Here is a 17,070-nt window from a genome sequence, read left to right on the forward strand (position 1 = left end):
TAGCTATTTCTTCAAACTACAGTTTGCCTCCCAGTTAGGGATGTTAACAATTAATCTATAATCGATTAATTGCTGTTAAGAATTTACTTGATTAAATTGATAGATTTTCAATTAATTGGAAAAAAAAGGAAATGTATATATTTTTTGTATTTATTTGGGCTAGTGAACGTTACAGGTATGGTGTGTGTGATATCAAATGTGAGCTTACCATAATCACAGTAATCCTTAATCTATTTATTTTCTAAATGCAACAGCTTTGCACCCATACTATTAATTAATAAGAGTAGATTTTGAACAGAGCAGTCCTGGTGTTTTCCCTAATGAGCCTCTCCTGACCCCTAGTGAAACAATTAAGCCACACCAAAAAGTCATCAGTGCAGACTGCAGACATGTATGCTGTTTATTATACAGTACACTTGTGTCATAGGTCTGAGTCTAATTGTAATAAACCAAATGCCTCATATGTGAATATTATAATTGGCCAATAAACTGATTATGATAAGAAACAGTAGGAGGCAGCACAGTTTTTTCTATCTCTTCTTCTTTACATTTTCTCTTTAAATCTTTAAGAATTTCAAAGTATGTCTCTCCTAAACTGTTTCCCTCTCAGCTGAAGCAAGGGCTAATTTATACAGTATATGATTGAATAAAAATATACAATGTCTGAAAGTTTCATTATAATTGCTTTCTTAAACTTTTTTTTCTTTTTAATCATATGTGCATTAAAGAAACTTCATCTAAAGTTTAGATGAAGTTTCTTTAATGCACATATGATTAAAAATAGTTATTAACTGTAGTCTATAATACAAAAAAAACTTTTCAGTCGGGTTACATTTATTAGCAATTGTTGCTACATTATTTCCTTATTTCCATTATTTGCCACCCCTGTTTATTGAAGTAAACATACCTTTAAACATAGAGTGAGGATATCATTTATTGAAAAAAGCTAGCTAGTGAGTGAGGCAATTTAATTTGTATTTATGGTTGTGATTTTAGATCGCTTGTTCATGTCTTTAAAGACTTTATGTACATTTTTGGACTACAGATTTTATTCAGGCTATAAGGGTTGAAGTTATATTGTGTTGTAAACTGTATTTCTTTTTATACCAAAGTAAAGTAAAATCAATCAACCTTCTCTCTCTCTCTCGCTCGCTCGCTCGCTCACAGGCACACGCACACGCACACGCACACGCACCACCGCCCACCGCCGTTTGGGATCCGCTCTAGCGGTAGTAGACCGGATCAGGAACCTGGGTCTAAATTAAAGTACTGTACGGCAAGCGACAAGGGGCGTGTTGTGTTGTGTGAACGCATCGCATCGTGCTGCTGGGCAGAGCGGAGCGGACCGGAGCAGAGAGCTACAACGTTGCCATGTCAGCTTATTATAAGCGACTTTGGGCTTGTTTTTCTGTAAAGTTGCTTGTAAAATATTGGTAAGTTGCGAGTTGCGTTTTTTTTGGCTTGTTTCCTATTGTTGTTTAAACCAGTGTTCTCAAACATTCAACAACAAGTCAACAACCCCCAAATGAATATGTATAGTATTTGTCTGCGGACCCCCATCTCAAAATAGTTTATGCCAGGGACCCCCGGCCCCTACAAGATTCGTGCTGTTACAAATGTTCCAAAAATATTCAATTTTTTCCCCACATTTTCTTCTAGATTATTTTGAAAATACAACATACTACAAGCTCACAACGCGCCACGTGAGCTTGCAGGTCGGCTATTTTCAAACAGCCAAAGGGCTTGCTCCATTTGGGCTTGTTTTCTTTTAGACCTGGCTGCTTGTTTCTCTCTCAAAACCTGGCAACGCTGGCTGCCGGGCAGAACCCAGAACAAACAATCATGTCGGAGCAGGAGGCCCTCCGCAGGAACCGCGGCGGAGTGCAGCGGGTGGAAGGCAAGCTGCGCGCCAGCGTGGAGAAGGGAGACTACTACGAAGCGCACCAGATGTACAGGACGCTGTTCTTTAGGTGAGAACGAACGACAAACAACTTGTCTTTGTTTTAAGTTTGTATATCATCTGTTTTAGGCCTCTGTTTCTGTGGGGACTCCCTCTTTCTTTGGTGTTTCGCCCAGGTGGGCGTGGTTACATGCCCATAAACCTAACCTTAACCTTCACACAAACTATGCCTCAAGACCACGCCCACCTGGTCGGAACACCAAACGAAGAGGCTCTGCCCTGTTCTGTGTTCCTTCCAGATCTTTCTGGCCTGTCAGACGTGCTGTGTCCACCGCTCCTCCTTTAGTGATTGGTGGAGCGGGGCCGAGAGCCCGCCTACGCGTGCGTGTCCGCGGTTTTGATTGGTTTAGTCGGTTTGTGTGCGTCATGTTTTTTAATGTCACATAATGGGGGACCGCTAGCAGGAGCTAGGTGGCTAACTAGCTACGTGGTTTTAGCATCAGACTGATGGCTGATAAGATAGTTTTTATGAGTTGTTACTGGAAATGTTTTATGTATAAATGTAATGTCTGACTATTATGACAGACCACAGTCAGTGGTAAGACAATGTGAGGCAGACAGACGGTGTGGAAGATGAGAGACAAGTGTAGGAGGGACAGACAGCAGGGAAGCTGAGAGGGAGACCGTGTAGGAGAGACAGACTGTAGGGCAGTGGAGGGGGAGACAGTGTAGGAGAGACACAGTGTAGGAGAGACAGACAGACAGTGTAGGAGAGACAGACAGCAGGGAAGCTGAGAGGGAGACAGTGTAGGAGAGACAGACTGTAGGGCAGTGGAGGGGGAGACAGTGTAGGAGAGACAAAGTGTAGGAGAGACAGACAGTGTAGGAGAGACAGACAGCAGGGAAGCTGAGAGGGAGACAGTGTAGGAGAGACAGACTGTAACGCAGCTGAGGGGGAGACAGTGTTGGAGGGACTGATAGTAGGAAAGCTGAGAGATAACTTGTAGGAGACGGTGTAGGAGAGACTGACTGTAGGAAAACTAACAGGGAGACATTGTAGGAGAGACAGACAGTAGGAAGGCTGAGAGGGAGACAGTGTAGGAGAGACAGACAGTAGGAAGCTGAGAGGGAGACAGTGTAGGAGAGACTGACAGTAGGAAGCTGAGAGACAGACAGTGTAGGAGAGACAGACAGTAGGAAGCTGAGAGGGAGACAGACAGTAGGAAGCTGAAAGGGAGACAGTGTAGGAGAGACGGACAGTAGGAAGGAAGCTGAGAGGAAAGACAGATAGGTAAAAATCTAAGAGGGAGGCGTGTGAAACATTCTAGTATGTACCTGAATTTGAATAAAATGAATGTTATGAATACTTATAAACACAGCAAAGTGTGTTATTTCCTCTCTTGTTTGTTATGTGTCCACAATGAACCCAGCTTGGCTCTGAATGGTAATTCATTAGGAACACTGAATTATTCTCTCACACTGATATAAATGTAATGGTAACTTCAATGCTATCCTGTAGCTTCCTCATATACTGACACACGCCTGTCCCTCTCACACAGGTATATGTCACAGGCCAAGCATGCAGAGGCCAGGGAGCTCATGTGCAACGGTGCAATACTATTCTTCAGCTATAACCAGGTACATGACATGTGTCGACTACATTGACTTGTTCACTTTGGTGTCATTCTAGATTCAACTCCAAGAGACGCATATTTAAAGTCTCTTGGAATCTTCTGTTTGTCTTCTGTCTGTCTCTCTCTCTCTCTCTCTCTCTGTCTCTCTCACTATTTTATGAGTTTTTGGAGCACTTTGCGTCATCAACCACTATACTGTGTGTGTGATCGCCATGATATTGGAGGTGAAGGTGCGCTCGCTTGACGCAGGGGTACCTGTGTCCACTGCAGAGACTAGGGGTTAGAATACACCGCAGTGCAGCCGGCTTGACTGAGTACGAACACATCTGGCTGTGTTTGGGGGAAGGAAGCTGGGCAAGGAGGGGTCTGATTTGTTGCTGTGCTAGCAACTCCTACGGTGCCTGTCAGCAGGGAATGTTGAACGGGAAGATTATGATGGAGATGCTACGGCCTCCCGGTGGGTGCTCCCTACTGGCAGGTCAGCCAGTTGGGTGCAACCACAGAAATGTTTCGGGGGGATTCATTGACGTAATGACTAAATTGGGAGGAAAAAAAGGGGTACAAATGATTGGCTACTCTTAACCTCTTCGTACGCACGGTTCATTACCATACTACGTATTGATTGATATTTGCATGCGGTAGATGGAATGATCTGTACTTTTCTTTTCAATCCCTAGTACATACATTTTTACTAAATGACATGTTTTTTATATAAAAAAAGAGTACTAATTCTATTTTCCTGGTCACGTTCTTCTATAGCAAAACAGTGCCGCCGATCTGTCCATGCTGGTACTAGAGTCATTGGAGAAATCGGAGACAAAAGTCGAAGATGACATCCTAGGTGAGTGATGCGCCCCCTCCTGCCCTCCTGCTATCAGAAAGCTCCATGCGGTGCAGTCACTGACCTTTTTGTCCTGTGTGTGTGTGTGTGTGTGTGTGTGTGTGTGTGTGTGTGTGCCTTCAGAACATCTGGCTAAGTTGTTCAGCCTGATGGACCCCAACTCCCCAGAGAGAGTAGCGTTTGTGTCCAGAGCCCTCAAGTGGTCGACGGGCGGTTCGAGCAAGCTGGGCCACCCCAAATTCCACCAGCTACTGGCTGTCACCTTGTGGAAAGGTATGGCTACGTTTCAATTAACAATCAATCTATGCACAGCAGTCATATTGGAAATAAATTGGTCCTCTTCCTCACTTCCTTCGCAGGTGTTACCAATGATACTAATGATACTAATGAAGGCTCTGTTTCATTTAGTGTGGTTCTCAAATTTTTAATTTCAAGGACCCCCATAACTCTGATAACAAAATGGGTCCATTTGGTTCCATTTGTACACACAGAGTTACACACCCATTTGGAACCCCCTCAAGGAACCGTGAGGGTCCCTGGACCCCAATTTGAGACGCCCTGGTGTAGCCTTCATTAGTACTATTGGTAACACTAATACCTATTAACTCTCTCAGTGCCAAGCCCCGAGTTATCCCGAGTTTTTTCTGAATTAATACCCTCAGTGCCAGAACGAGAAATCCCGATTATTATTATTTTTTTTGGAAAAACATGTTCAGAACCCAAGATATCATTATCTGAAGATTTGCAGCTCCATCCACATCCACTCTTTGTTTAACTTATAACTGAAAAAGGCTGTATCTCGCTTCCTAGCACTTTTTTTTACTTTGAAAAAAAAAAAATTTGCTGGCACAGTTCGCAATATTTCTTTTATTTCATTGGCACTGAGAGAGTTAAGGTAGAGGCCCAATTTCTTTCCAATATTGCTGCTTTGAATAGAGCCTATTAGCATGGAGAGGAACAAGTACTCAGACAACTGTAAAAAAGAAAAGAAAAGCTCTGTATTGATAGTCAATAGAGATGGCATTAATTAATTCCAAATGATCTTCATTTCAGAGCAAAACTACAGCGAGTCTCGCTATCACTTCCTCCACTCGTCGGACGGGGAGGGCTGTGCCCAGATGTTGGTGGAGTACTCTGCCGCACGGGGCTTCAGGACCGAGGTGGACATGTTTGTGGTGCAAGCCGTCCTACAGTAAGTCAGCCACTGTTTTCTGGTCTGTTGGTTGTGTAGTTAGGACACTTACCTCTGGAATATACCTACCTACCTGCTGGCCTGGGATCAGACCAGACCAGACCATACCACCAGAGCCTTCTGTACTATCTCTCTCCTGCACTGTCTACCTCTCAGCTTTCCTACTGTCTGTCTCGCTCCTACACTGTCTACCTCTCAGCTTTCCCACTGTTTGTTTCTCCTACACCGTCTCCCTCACAGCTGTCCTACTGTCAGTATCTCAGCCTTCTAACTGTATGTCCCAACTAAATGGAATAGTTACGAAAGGTTAGTGGGAAGACTGCCCACTCTGTGCAGAGAATTATGGCGACATGTACAATGGGGATGTTCCAATACTGGTATTATTATCAAGGCAAAAACAAGCTATTATCATATTCATAATACCCATTCATATACCCAGACTTTACTTGCCATTGGTGAGGGGAGTGTTAAAAGGAATGTGAAGTTGCTATTGCTATACTTTCACTGATTGGTCAGCTTCTGTATCTTCCCGAGGGGTTTATATAGCAGAGAACTGACCAATCAGCTCAGCTAAAGGTCCACCCCGTGCTGAACTGTCACTGAGAGTGACCTTTATACGGAAGGAACTCAGTCACGTTGTCAAACATGGACAAAATGTGGTGACCACACACTGTGGATGGTTTGGTAAAATTCACAGCTCAGGGAACGGTGGAGATTGAGCTGTCTGTCCCATCACTGTCTGGGAATCCCAGCACGACGGAGGGAGTTCCTCTTTTTTGATCGATTGAATACTTTATTAGTCGGAAACGTAAACGGCACGAGGTACAGTCAGACATTAAGGCTAAAAGGATAACACAAAAAGTCCTGGGGACATGTTTCCATTGTGACAGTAATGTGCATTTATTAACTTAATGTTGATCAAATGCTGGTTTCTTTTTGTCTTTGTGAATATATGAAGCTGTGGTCATGTGATCAATAAATCATCGCGCTCACCTTTCATCGTTGCCCTTGTTGTATACTGTAATCCAACCGCGTTCAGGCTTGTTGCTCCTGTCTGAGCTTGGGGAACGACAAACGTCTGGGTGATGTATTTATTTCTATCTTACTATTTGCCTTTCAAAGGCCACTAACACTTGCAAAAGACGCGGGTCATCACTAGGGTTTAAATGAAATGCCACTAACAGGAGCAGTCTGCCATTTCTCTCCTTGATCTCTGTGTTGTTGATCAGGTGAGATGCAGAATTGGTTCATTCTCATTTCAGCAGTTGTGCCCAACTCAGATTTTTTTTAGTCAAATCATATTCAGCAACTCAATGTGATAATTCAACGACATCTTCTCAAAATGTTCTCACAGGGAAGTATGCCCACGGATCTCCTAGTTGTGGCTGGGTTTCTCTATCCATGCATTGTTCTCACTTTTATTACCCCCTACATGTTTGCATCCCTTGTTTGTGCCTTGTTTCCGCCTTGTGCCCTGTGAATCCATCGCAATCTTTTAAAAAATATATTTGTTATGAAATGGGGGGGGGTGACACACAGCAAAGGTCGTCGGGATCAGGAGTCGAACCCGCGACATGCTGTCAAGCTGGATTACCAGCGTATGTGGTATGCGCCTGGACCGCTTTGTTTTAAGTTACAGAGTACTGTGCACTTTATGACATCAATGGCGCAGAGCTTGACTTCCTTGATCCCATAACATGTGTATGAATTAAAAACGGCAACGTCTCTCATTCTGACCTGACTAAGTGGCAGACCGCCGGTGAAGACAGATCTGACTTATTCCGAGTCAGAGAATGGCGTGAAACTAGAGTGAAGCATTCTGGGTAGTGGTGTAGTCATTGTTTGGCGCAGGGACAGTTTCTGCAGGAATGCAGAGAAGGTGGACAAGTATAGCTGGTGTTTTGTATGCACATAAATGAATACATTGAGATCAGCTTGAAAATGATAATAATTGTAATTAATGATAATACTGTCCACTACTGCTTATGGACAGTTTGCTATAGGACACACACACGCGCGCACACACACACACACACACACACACACACACACACAGTCTGTGTGTTTGTGGATCAGTTCTGTGCCTGTCAGCAGTATCTTCAGTGTGCCTGATCTCTGGTTTTCTGTCCCACTCCTCTTTCACAACCTCTGCCATGCTCTGTCTATCCTCTTTTATCCGTTATGTCCTCTTTGACTTTATCCCTTCCCTCTCTCCAAACGTATTTTTCCCCACTCTTGTTTTTCTCTTTGGCATCTCTCTTCTGTTCACTTACTTTCATTCTATCTTTGTCCTCTCTTTTATCTTTATGTTCTCCACTTCTCTTTCCACCAACCCTTTTTCCTTTCACCTTCACCCCTCCCCACCATCCCTCACTCCTGACCTCCTTCCTGTCCTCCACCCAGGTTTCTGTGTCTGAAGAACAAGACCAGTGCTTCCACAGTGTTCAGTACGTACACAGAGAAGCATCCGTCCATAGAGAAGGGTCCTCCATTCGTTCAACCTCTCCTCAACTTCATCTGGTTTCTCCTGCTGGCTGTGGACGGGTAAGGGGCCGCCATCGTCTCTCTGCATACACAATGTTCACGTCTAAGCTTGTTTGTTAAAAAGAACCCTCCTTCTTTTGTTTCATTAGCTACTGATTCCACTGATACATTTTGAGCTCTTCTTGAGATGGAATGTGGTTAAACGTGACCTGCTCGCTTTCACACTCCATCTTTGCCTTTGTGAGAATCGATCTGCTAGTCCAGGGGTTTTGACACCACGACCCCAAATTATGATGGATTATGTTTTTTGCGACAACCCCCCCCCCCCCATCTTTAGGGTGTTTTTCTCCATCGCGGCAACCGTTGGTAACTGGTGTGGTTGTCTGTCTGTGAGACAACCTCATTACATTTTCTTTCTTTTTTTACCATTTCTTGATAAAAAAAAAATCGTATTTTTGGGTTGCCATTGCACGGTCCAAACGGCAACTTCCCGCAACCCCACTTTGGGTCGCGACCCATAGTTTGAGAACCGCTGTGCTAGTCCATCTGGTTATCATAGCGTTGGAAAAGTGCGTGACATGGCTTTATGAGAAACGTAGGGGGAATGATGGGAAGTAGAATTGGCTAGAAGGGAGCTTTAAGATCAGATGAGATAACAGATGGGTGACTGAATGGATACATAAGGTCTTCCAAAGTCAAGAATCTCACACTCAGAAGCATGAAAATAAGACAAAGACCTGCACAGATGCAAAACTGGCAATGTTTTTTTTTCCAAAACAACTAACACAAATGTGTTTATAAATAAAGTGCTCAAATAAAAAGGACAGCACAAAGCAGACTTTCATCAGAGCATCACATCATCGGTGCTCAGACGTAATTAAAGGAATAAAGGCCTAATACTGTATATAGGAGGATCAATTAACTAGATCTTTCTAATTACCAGCAATTATCTTTCATCTGATACCAACAATATGCCACTCTGACCTACTTATCATAAACAATGGAAGCATATATCAGTCACATGTAGAACCAAAAAGGTCCGTCGATCGGTGTCTAAACGGTATAGTCGAGCACTGCTTATACACGAATCCACGGAGCGCTGCCCTGCGCGCAGCCATTGCTGCGGTGTCAACGCTCCGCGGACGCGACACCGCAGCAATGGCCGCCTACAGGCAGCACGTCTGTGGATTCGTCTATAGTCAAAACCTGAAAAGTCCTCTTCTTTATTCATTCCAAGCGGATGCAGTGGTTAAAGATAAAGGATCCATGTACTGTAGCTTCACACTGCAACACACGGTCAGTGTTGCTGGATCTACATGTATGAGGGATTTGATTCTGTCTGTGCCACAGAATCTGAGGTCCGGTCCGTTGTGGTTGGGTTCCCGGTGCTGCCCGGCAACAGAGGGTTTAACACCATGTCTATAGAGATCACACTGCAGGGCTCATTGATTATTTGTCATCTTGTGATGTCTGTGTATTGAACGATTCCAGGGGCATGTCTTCAAATACCACGTTGTGGGATCCACATGTGATCAATGTGTTACAGTTGTACCACTTCTCAGTTGCTAAGAGTGTAACTTTGTTGGACTTCTTGATGTCTGAACATGCTACACAGTTCCCACAGGGGAACTGTGTAGTGAGTACAGCAGACTCCCTGTTGTTTGTTCCTATATGTCCTTGAGACTAGACATCTCTAGAATGAGTGTGCAAAGGTGGATTGTTAATGATGTTAGAACCTCAAATCATGCCACAGTTTTTTTTTTGCATGCATGTAAACAATTTCATCCCCTGTCAACCGCTGTCCCGCGAGGAATTACTAAGCATGTCAAACACAAAATACACACACATTCATGCAATTCATGAATAATGTTTACTATTCTCTAAGACTGTAGTAATGTATTATGTTTATGCAGTGTTTGATCCTGGATTTATTTAGAGGGGGGACTCACTATTTCATTTGAAGTGTTGTCAAATGTCGGAGCATCAGTATAATATTTGGTGCCGATAGGTGTAGTGGTTTGCAAGATTAGACATGGACGGACCGACACACAAATTTGGGCGGCATACTGTACATAACGGTGCATGACACAAGGACCTACAATCTTCTAGACGCGTCTAACACTGTTTTATACAGTATAAATGAATAAGGTTTCATGTCTCTCCTAGGGGGAAGCTAACAGTCTTCACAGTGCTGTGTGAGCAGTATCAGCCCTCTTTGAAGAGGGACCCTATGTATAATGAGGTGAGATTTAGTGTTAGTTAATTATTGATAATAGTGTGTTAATTTAACTCTTGAGAGTGTACAAATGGAACCAAATAGACCCGCAATGGTCCATTTGGTTCCATTTGTACACTCTGGAGTTACAAATGGATACATTAATTCTAAGGGGTTTACTGTGTATTCATTTCATAATTTAACCCAAGTATCTTTTTTATCATGACAAATTATTGCTGGAAAAGTGCTGAAAATCAGTGTGAACCTTGTCTGGCCCTGCAGATACAGTGGTAATCTTTTACTGTTTGTGTGATGTGTCATTCTTGTGGTTGTCCTCAGTATCTGGACAGGATAGGACAGGTGTTCTTTGGAGTTCCACCCAAACAGTCCTCATCATATGGTGGATTGCTAGGTGAGTGGTCTCACTGTGTGTGTGTGTGTGTGTGCATGCATGTTTTAAGTTGCATGCGTAGTTTCGCTTCACGCATGTTGCAAAAAACAAATGTATCGTTATTTATCTCAAAATGGTGCTTAGACACAGGGCCAATCACAGCATCACATCTGTACAGAGCATGTCAAAAGCTAAGGGCCATCCACACCAAGCACTATAAACTATAAATATATAGTTTGAGAGTCCAAATCACAATAATGATGACGGTGATGAACGATATACAGTAGTTGTAGTTACATTTATAGTGTCCTTCACTAGGGGGACCCAGGACTGGCGTGTTTGGAGAACTGCAGAATAATAATTGCCGGGTAGTACGTTTATGTGCGATACATTGGTAGATAGAAGGTGATTTACTGACACTTTAGGTTTGTGATTGCTCTTTATCATACATACTCTTTACAGTTTTTTATACCCCAAAACTTTTTTTTTCTATCGATTAGTCACTCCATGGAGACTTGAATTCATGGATATTGTTTTGTTTTTGTCGCATTCCTAAGCCAATAATTTGATGACCAGCGGACCGGTAGGCAGCGGTTCCGGTAGGAGACACAAAGGAGAGTCTTTGTGTCTCCTTGTGTCATCAAATTATTCTCCATGGGGTGACTAATCGATAGAAAAAAAGTCATTTTAGGGTGAACTATCCCTTTAAGTGTACTGTATTTATCTATTTGTAATCATTCCATATGTCTCCACTTAACATGCCTGCGTCTGTGATCTCACGTTTTACCTGTATCTAATCTGTGTGTTGTTTCGCCAGGTAACCTGCTTAACAGCCTGATGGGTTCGGGTGAGGAAGAGGAGGGTGAGGAAGCACAGGAGGACAGCAGCCCCATAGAGCTGGACTGAGAGGATAGGAGAGGAGGTCGACTCCCCCTACACCTCCTCTGTGAGGGAGGGGGTCCTTGTCTTATAGAGGCGTGCTGTTTTCCTCTACACCCCCCCCCCCCCCCCAACCGCCCCCCCCTCCTGCCTACCATCTCGAACTTTGACCTTCGCCCCGCCCTGTGTCCCCCCTCCTCTGACCGACCCACCTGACCCAACCAACCAATCAGAAAGCAGAACAAACATTAGGCCGGCCAATAAGCACCCCTCTCAGCACTGCCTGGACTGACCGCGCCAAACTGCAAACTCTTCCTCTTCAATGATGATGACTATTATAATAACTACGGAGTAATATTATATATTCTTTTTTGTTTTAATCTTTTTCTTTCTTTTCTTTTTTTTGGGTGGTTTGTTTGGAGGATGTTCTCTCATTCTCTGTGTGTGTGTGTGTGCGCGTGCGTGTAGGGCATTTTAGTTTTAAGTGACCTGGATGGAGAAAAAAAAAACTCGTCTTTACATTTCTTCCTTGGTTTATTTTCCACTTGATTCTTGGACAAAGAATCAACCTAAACAAAACGAATATGTTTGATGATGCAGCCGAACTTCAGGCACGCTTTTCTTCCCCCTGTTGTGAGTGGAGGGGTCGATTGTTACTCAAAACACCACCCTGTACAGTACAATACAGTATGTGTTGGGGTGGACATCATTTATGTCAACATTTGACTACACAGCGAAATCCTCGTGTGAGAGTGTACAAATTGAAACTTACGGATACATTTGGCTCCATTTGTATTGTAATTTAGCACTGGATTTTACTGTGTACACAAATTGCTTTATTCCAAAGTTTAAGCATTTTGCACTTGCAAAGGTGTAAAACAACACAGTGCAAAACAAAATTCCACCTGCACCATCTCTTCTTTTTAAGCGCTTTCCCATAGCCCCGGAGTAACCCAATGTAACCCAACACCAGGACAGGACGACCGTAAAAGTTATTCTAAGCACTGAGTACTAATCTCTTCCTTTGTGAGTCAAACTTTAAGCGTCACTGTGCTTACAGGGGGCAGTCGTGGAGCCTGGCAAGTCATCCCTAAAGGCCGGGTCTCGAACCTTAAACCTACCGCTCAGTCACCCCGCTCTGTTGTAGCGCTGGCGGCACTGCGCTGTTCCTTTATACCAAGGAACCTTCCCCTTTCAGCAGGTAGTGTGAGGTAGACTGGTGAAGGTTATTCTTCAGGTTATGATGTGGCACAATATTCTTTTAACCCCGTTTCTGCCGGTTGTACAATGTTAGAACAGCATACCTTACAAGATACTGACATAGTGTGTTTTCATACAACTGGAGGGTGAGTGTGTGTGTGTCTGTCGGAGAATGTATACAGCATGCAATCTGCTCCGTTTAGATGGCCTCCTGTTTTAGGAGCCTCCTTCCTTTGAAATTAACTTTGATTTCCAAATCTAAATGCTGCTCTTAGTTTGACTTTACTGTGGTCTTACTTTAGTGTATTATGACATGGAACCGTACACTTTAAGTATACAATGATTTTAAAAAAAGTATTTTCATGTGTAAAAACACAATATAAGGACACAAATATGCACATTCAGTACCTGTGTAGTTACACCACTGAAAGTACATTATTTACCAAGGTACCAAGGAGTCATTTTGTGTACTTAAAGTATACTTTGCCTTTAGTTAATATGCCTAATTAATGCCACTGTAAAGGGTTATGTTAATCTCTTTTAGTTTTTGGTTCATAACGTCATTGGAGCGCGAAGATGCCACCAATTAAAGCGCGATGGAACCACCTCAGCACACAGGTGCGTTGTCTTTGTATTGAGGAGTGTTACCAATATTTAGGTGTTTTTTAGTAGAAACGTGTCCGTCAGTCTAATGTCCGTGTCTAACACAGATACTTGTATTTACAACAACGCACACAAAAATTTCTGGAAATTCCTGTCTTTATTTCCTTGTTTTTTCTTGGTCTTTCTTTTGGGTGAACTCAGGTCAAGTGGGACAGCAAAGCCTTGCTGTATTTCAGTGGTTCTCAAAGTGGGGTCCCTCATGGTTCCTTGAGGGGGTTCCCAAATGGCCTCTTACAGGTCTGTAACTGTGAGAGTGTTATGGGGTCCTTGAAATAAAAAAAAGTTGTATTCCTTACTCTTAACGAGAGCGAGTCAACATTAATTGTGATGAAGCCCTTGCCATGAAACCGAGGGATCACATTCACATGATGTCATAACGTAGTAGGGGTGCGGGTTTTGGGCAGTTTTTTTTTCTTCTCCAATGCAGAAATTGCAGTTGCAAACATTGTCTCAGAATGCCTGATTTCACCCTGTTCAGTGTTGAGTTTCATTTGTCACAGTACTGAGATGTGCAGTACAATAATACCAATAGGCTACAGGTTTTGATGGTTGGATTTTAGTGACAACAAAATAAATAAATGCTTCAGAACTTCTCAAGGGTAGAGCTCACAGACAGACCTTTTTCTTTTTTTTATGTTATGGATTACTGATGGAGTGATGAAAGCTGTGAGAGTGTTTATTTTCTAGTATTTAACTTTTTTTTAAGGGAACAGCTGGCTTTGCTGTAGAAAGCCTTGGGCAGCATTGATTTTGTGAATGTACACGCTCTACTGCAGTGTTTCTCAACTCTGGTGTTGGTGACACGTAGTACAGAGAGTTTTCTAATCTACCACCCAGTTAATTGCATTCCCCAGGAGTTCCAGATATAAATTAGTCCCAAATTAAACTAGGCCAGAAAGGGGGAAAGGTACTCGAGAAAGTCCAGGTGTTCTAGTGTGTGACTTGCGTCACGCTGTTTTAACCACATTAAAGGGATAGTTCACCCCCAAAATCGATTAGTCAAGTGGAGACTTGATTTTATGGATATCTTTTAAATTTTGTCTCATTCCTAAGCCAATAATTTGATGAATTCCATGAATTCAAGTCTCCAGGGGTTGACTAATTGATAGAAAAAAAGTAATTTTTGGGGTGAACTATCCCTTTAACCTGGCGTCTATTTGGGGTATGTTGTTTTACATGAAAATTCTCAAAAATAACCTGTCATATATGCTTCATTTGTACATATTGTACACTGGTGTTGAATTGCAAAAAAAAATTTAGAACCTCAGATTTACAAGCTCAACACATCATGCGAGGTGTTGTGAGCTTGTAGATCGGCCACTTTTGTAGTATGACGTGTCAGGCATAAGTGGTTAAGGCTCCTGGAAATCTGGCCCTCAGTGACGTAACGATGCTCCCATGAAGTGAGGAGTCGACACCAGAGAGAATTGTATATAAGTGGTATTGGAAGATTTCATTTTGAATGCTCTCTCTAGCTAAGAATGTGATTGTTTCCACTGTTAACTTGTGTTAAAAGTTGATATGGGTAGTTGAGTTGGGTCACGGGTGAGATGGAAAGAAGTGATGTTTTTTTTATCCCTAAAATGGTGATTTATAAGTTAACGAGAATTATAATTTTGTTGGAACAACTTTCTGGTGTGTCTCATATTAGTCTGAATTCAGTTGAGTCTCGTTTAATCTCTCTGGTGAGCGTCTTTCATTTCATCTGAGTTGTTTGTTACTTGGGTCTACCATTTTAAAAGGAAATTCCAAATTATCCTAAATAACTAGCTGACATTTACCCCCAAAATTTCACAAAGTTTGAGTTTTCCTGTTAAGTAATGATAAAGCTCAGCTCAGAGAATGACCAAAGGACAGAATAATCTGGTGGTTCTGTCACTTATTGAGTCTGTAAGCATTGTCATCAGGTTTTTTTTATTTTTTCCCCAGTAATTTTACGTTTGAATGCTAAAGGGGGTTGTTTGCCTTTTTGATGATTCACTAATTAAGCAAATAAACATGACTGATGAGGATGTTTATTGTTTAGTCTGTTTTCTCTTTACTGACCCCATCCGTAACACATCATTACCTATGGCATGCCATTAATCAAAATTAGGAAACGTGCGGGATACAATATGAAACATATGAAAATAAATGCATTTGCAGTCGAGTCGGACCAATAGGCTGCATTTAATGTTCGTGAGACCATTACAAAACCTAAAGGTCTGCAAGGGAACACACGGCTTATAGACATTAGTTTATGGAAATATAATTGAAAACCAAAAAATGGCATGGCTATCTATGCTATATAACAGGTTTTAGAATATTATGTCATTGACCACCAAATTGTCTCTCTTTAGGCCATGGAACCCCATACAATGTTTTTATTTTATTTTATAAATATGATTCTGTAGTACTATAGGTTCCCTGATATGAAAAAGTATGCTGGCTTGAATTAAAGGAAAATAAATGATCTAGTACGGCATAATTGTACATGAGAAATAGATTTATAGTGGTGATATTGAAACATTAGAATAGTCACACATTTACTGTAAAAAGTACAATATCTGTCTCTGAAATGTAGTGGAGTAAAAGTACAGAGAAATTGGAAATACTCCAGTAAAGTAAAAAATCCCTTGTACTTGAAGTACAGCACTTGAGTAAATGTACTCAGTTGTAGTTACTTTTTACACCACTGGCGTGCAGTCCCCTCAACGACCACCGAGGGGTCCCCGACCCACACTTTGAAAGCCACCTTTTTTTTCTACAAAACTTTTTTGTGGACGGTTCACGCGCGCATGCGCAGTGACGTCTTGTGTGCTTGTGCCATGATGGCTGCTGTGGAGGACAGCACGGTGTTGGTGTCTCTGGTGGAGGACTTTGTCTCCGGACTGCAGGACAGCAAGGCCCGCGACACGGCCACAGGTATAAACACCACCGTGTCCCCACCGTGGGGGACAGACAGCTGTCTGTGTGGAGATCAGAGGTCAGGGAATGTGGAGAGAGAGGGAGGGAGAGAGATACACATTTTATAATGATGTGCTGCTGTGCTGGATGATGCGGTGCTGCTGTCTGTCTGTGCAACACAGCATGAAACAGGCACCGGGGGGGTTACGCCGATGTCGGTGTCCTATCCTGTTATGTATCAAATGTTATTTGTGGTTTTACAGTCGGTCTGTAAAACCACAAATAACGGTCAGTGGTCACCAGTGGTGGAAGAAGTACTCAGATATTTTACTCAAGTAAAAGTAACAATACTACAATATAAAAATACTTAGCTGTAAATGTACCTTTCCACCACTGGTCAGTGGTCACGCATTCTGATGGTGCTTTGTGGGAAAGAAATAGTGCCATTTAAATGTTTTTTTTTTCTCCACCTTTTTAGCTTTTGACATATTTACAAATTACGCAGCCGTTTTCTAACAACTCAAGAGGGTAAAAAAAAACGACACAAAAAACACATAAATGATATACACATGTGACATGGTTAGAAAGGCTAATGATTAAGTTACAGTTCTTGTCTGCCATGTGAGTCTTCCATCATGAATCTGATGCAATACATGGCAAATAAAGCTGAAATGTTATGTATTTTTATTCCGAGGTAATGTAGGATATTATGTCAAACATCTAAAAGGCCCATTGTTGATGATGTTCCATTATACACCAACGTAGTTCTCATAGAAAGAGACGAA

The 17,070-nt window shown here is 42.4% G+C and overlaps 2 protein-coding genes across 3 annotated transcripts in view; both read left to right on the forward strand.

Annotated features, from left to right (window-relative positions):
* The first annotated feature begins 1,814 nt into the window (after positions 1-1,814).
* Positions 1,815-13,701, forward strand: get4 (guided entry of tail-anchored proteins factor 4). Its single transcript, XM_080454424.1, has 9 exons — positions 1,815-1,970; positions 3,460-3,538; positions 4,294-4,375; positions 4,499-4,648; positions 5,429-5,567; positions 7,971-8,111; positions 10,218-10,293; positions 10,606-10,678; positions 11,475-13,701. Exons 1-9 carry the CDS (start codon positions 1,843-1,845, stop codon positions 11,561-11,563), a joined length of 957 nt encoding a protein of 318 aa, XP_080310550.1. The 5' UTR covers positions 1,815-1,842; the 3' UTR covers positions 11,564-13,701.
* A 2,505-nt stretch (positions 13,702-16,206) lies between these two features.
* mms19 (MMS19 homolog, cytosolic iron-sulfur assembly component) overlaps positions 16,207-17,070 on the forward strand; it is a gene marked incomplete at its 5' end in the record, with an annotated part of 29,220 nt that continues 28,356 nt past the window's right edge. For both annotated transcript variants that reach the window (XM_080454296.1, XM_080454297.1), the window contains one exon: positions 16,207-16,303. In XM_080454296.1, coding sequence (XP_080310422.1) covers positions 16,207-16,303 — 97 coding nt within the window. The remainder of the gene's footprint in view (positions 16,304-17,070) is intronic.

Source organism: Gymnoscopelus braueri, assembly GCF_963280865.1.
Source record: "Gymnoscopelus braueri genome assembly, chromosome: 17".
Taxonomy (NCBI): domain Eukaryota; kingdom Metazoa; phylum Chordata; class Actinopteri; order Myctophiformes; family Myctophidae; genus Gymnoscopelus; species Gymnoscopelus braueri.

Excerpts from the sequence above, each read along its gene's own strand:
- get4 (XM_080454424.1), top strand. The coding sequence starts at position 1,843 with ATGTCGGAGCAGGAGGCCCTCCGCAGGAACCGCGGCGGAGTGCAGCGG. Across the intron at positions 4,376-4,498 it reads AGTCGAAGATGACATCCTAG|AACATCTGGCTAAGTTGTTC; the intron begins GTGAGTGATGCG and ends GTGTGCCTTCAG. Across the intron at positions 10,294-10,605 it reads GGGACCCTATGTATAATGAG|TATCTGGACAGGATAGGACA; the intron begins GTGAGATTTAGT and ends GGTTGTCCTCAG.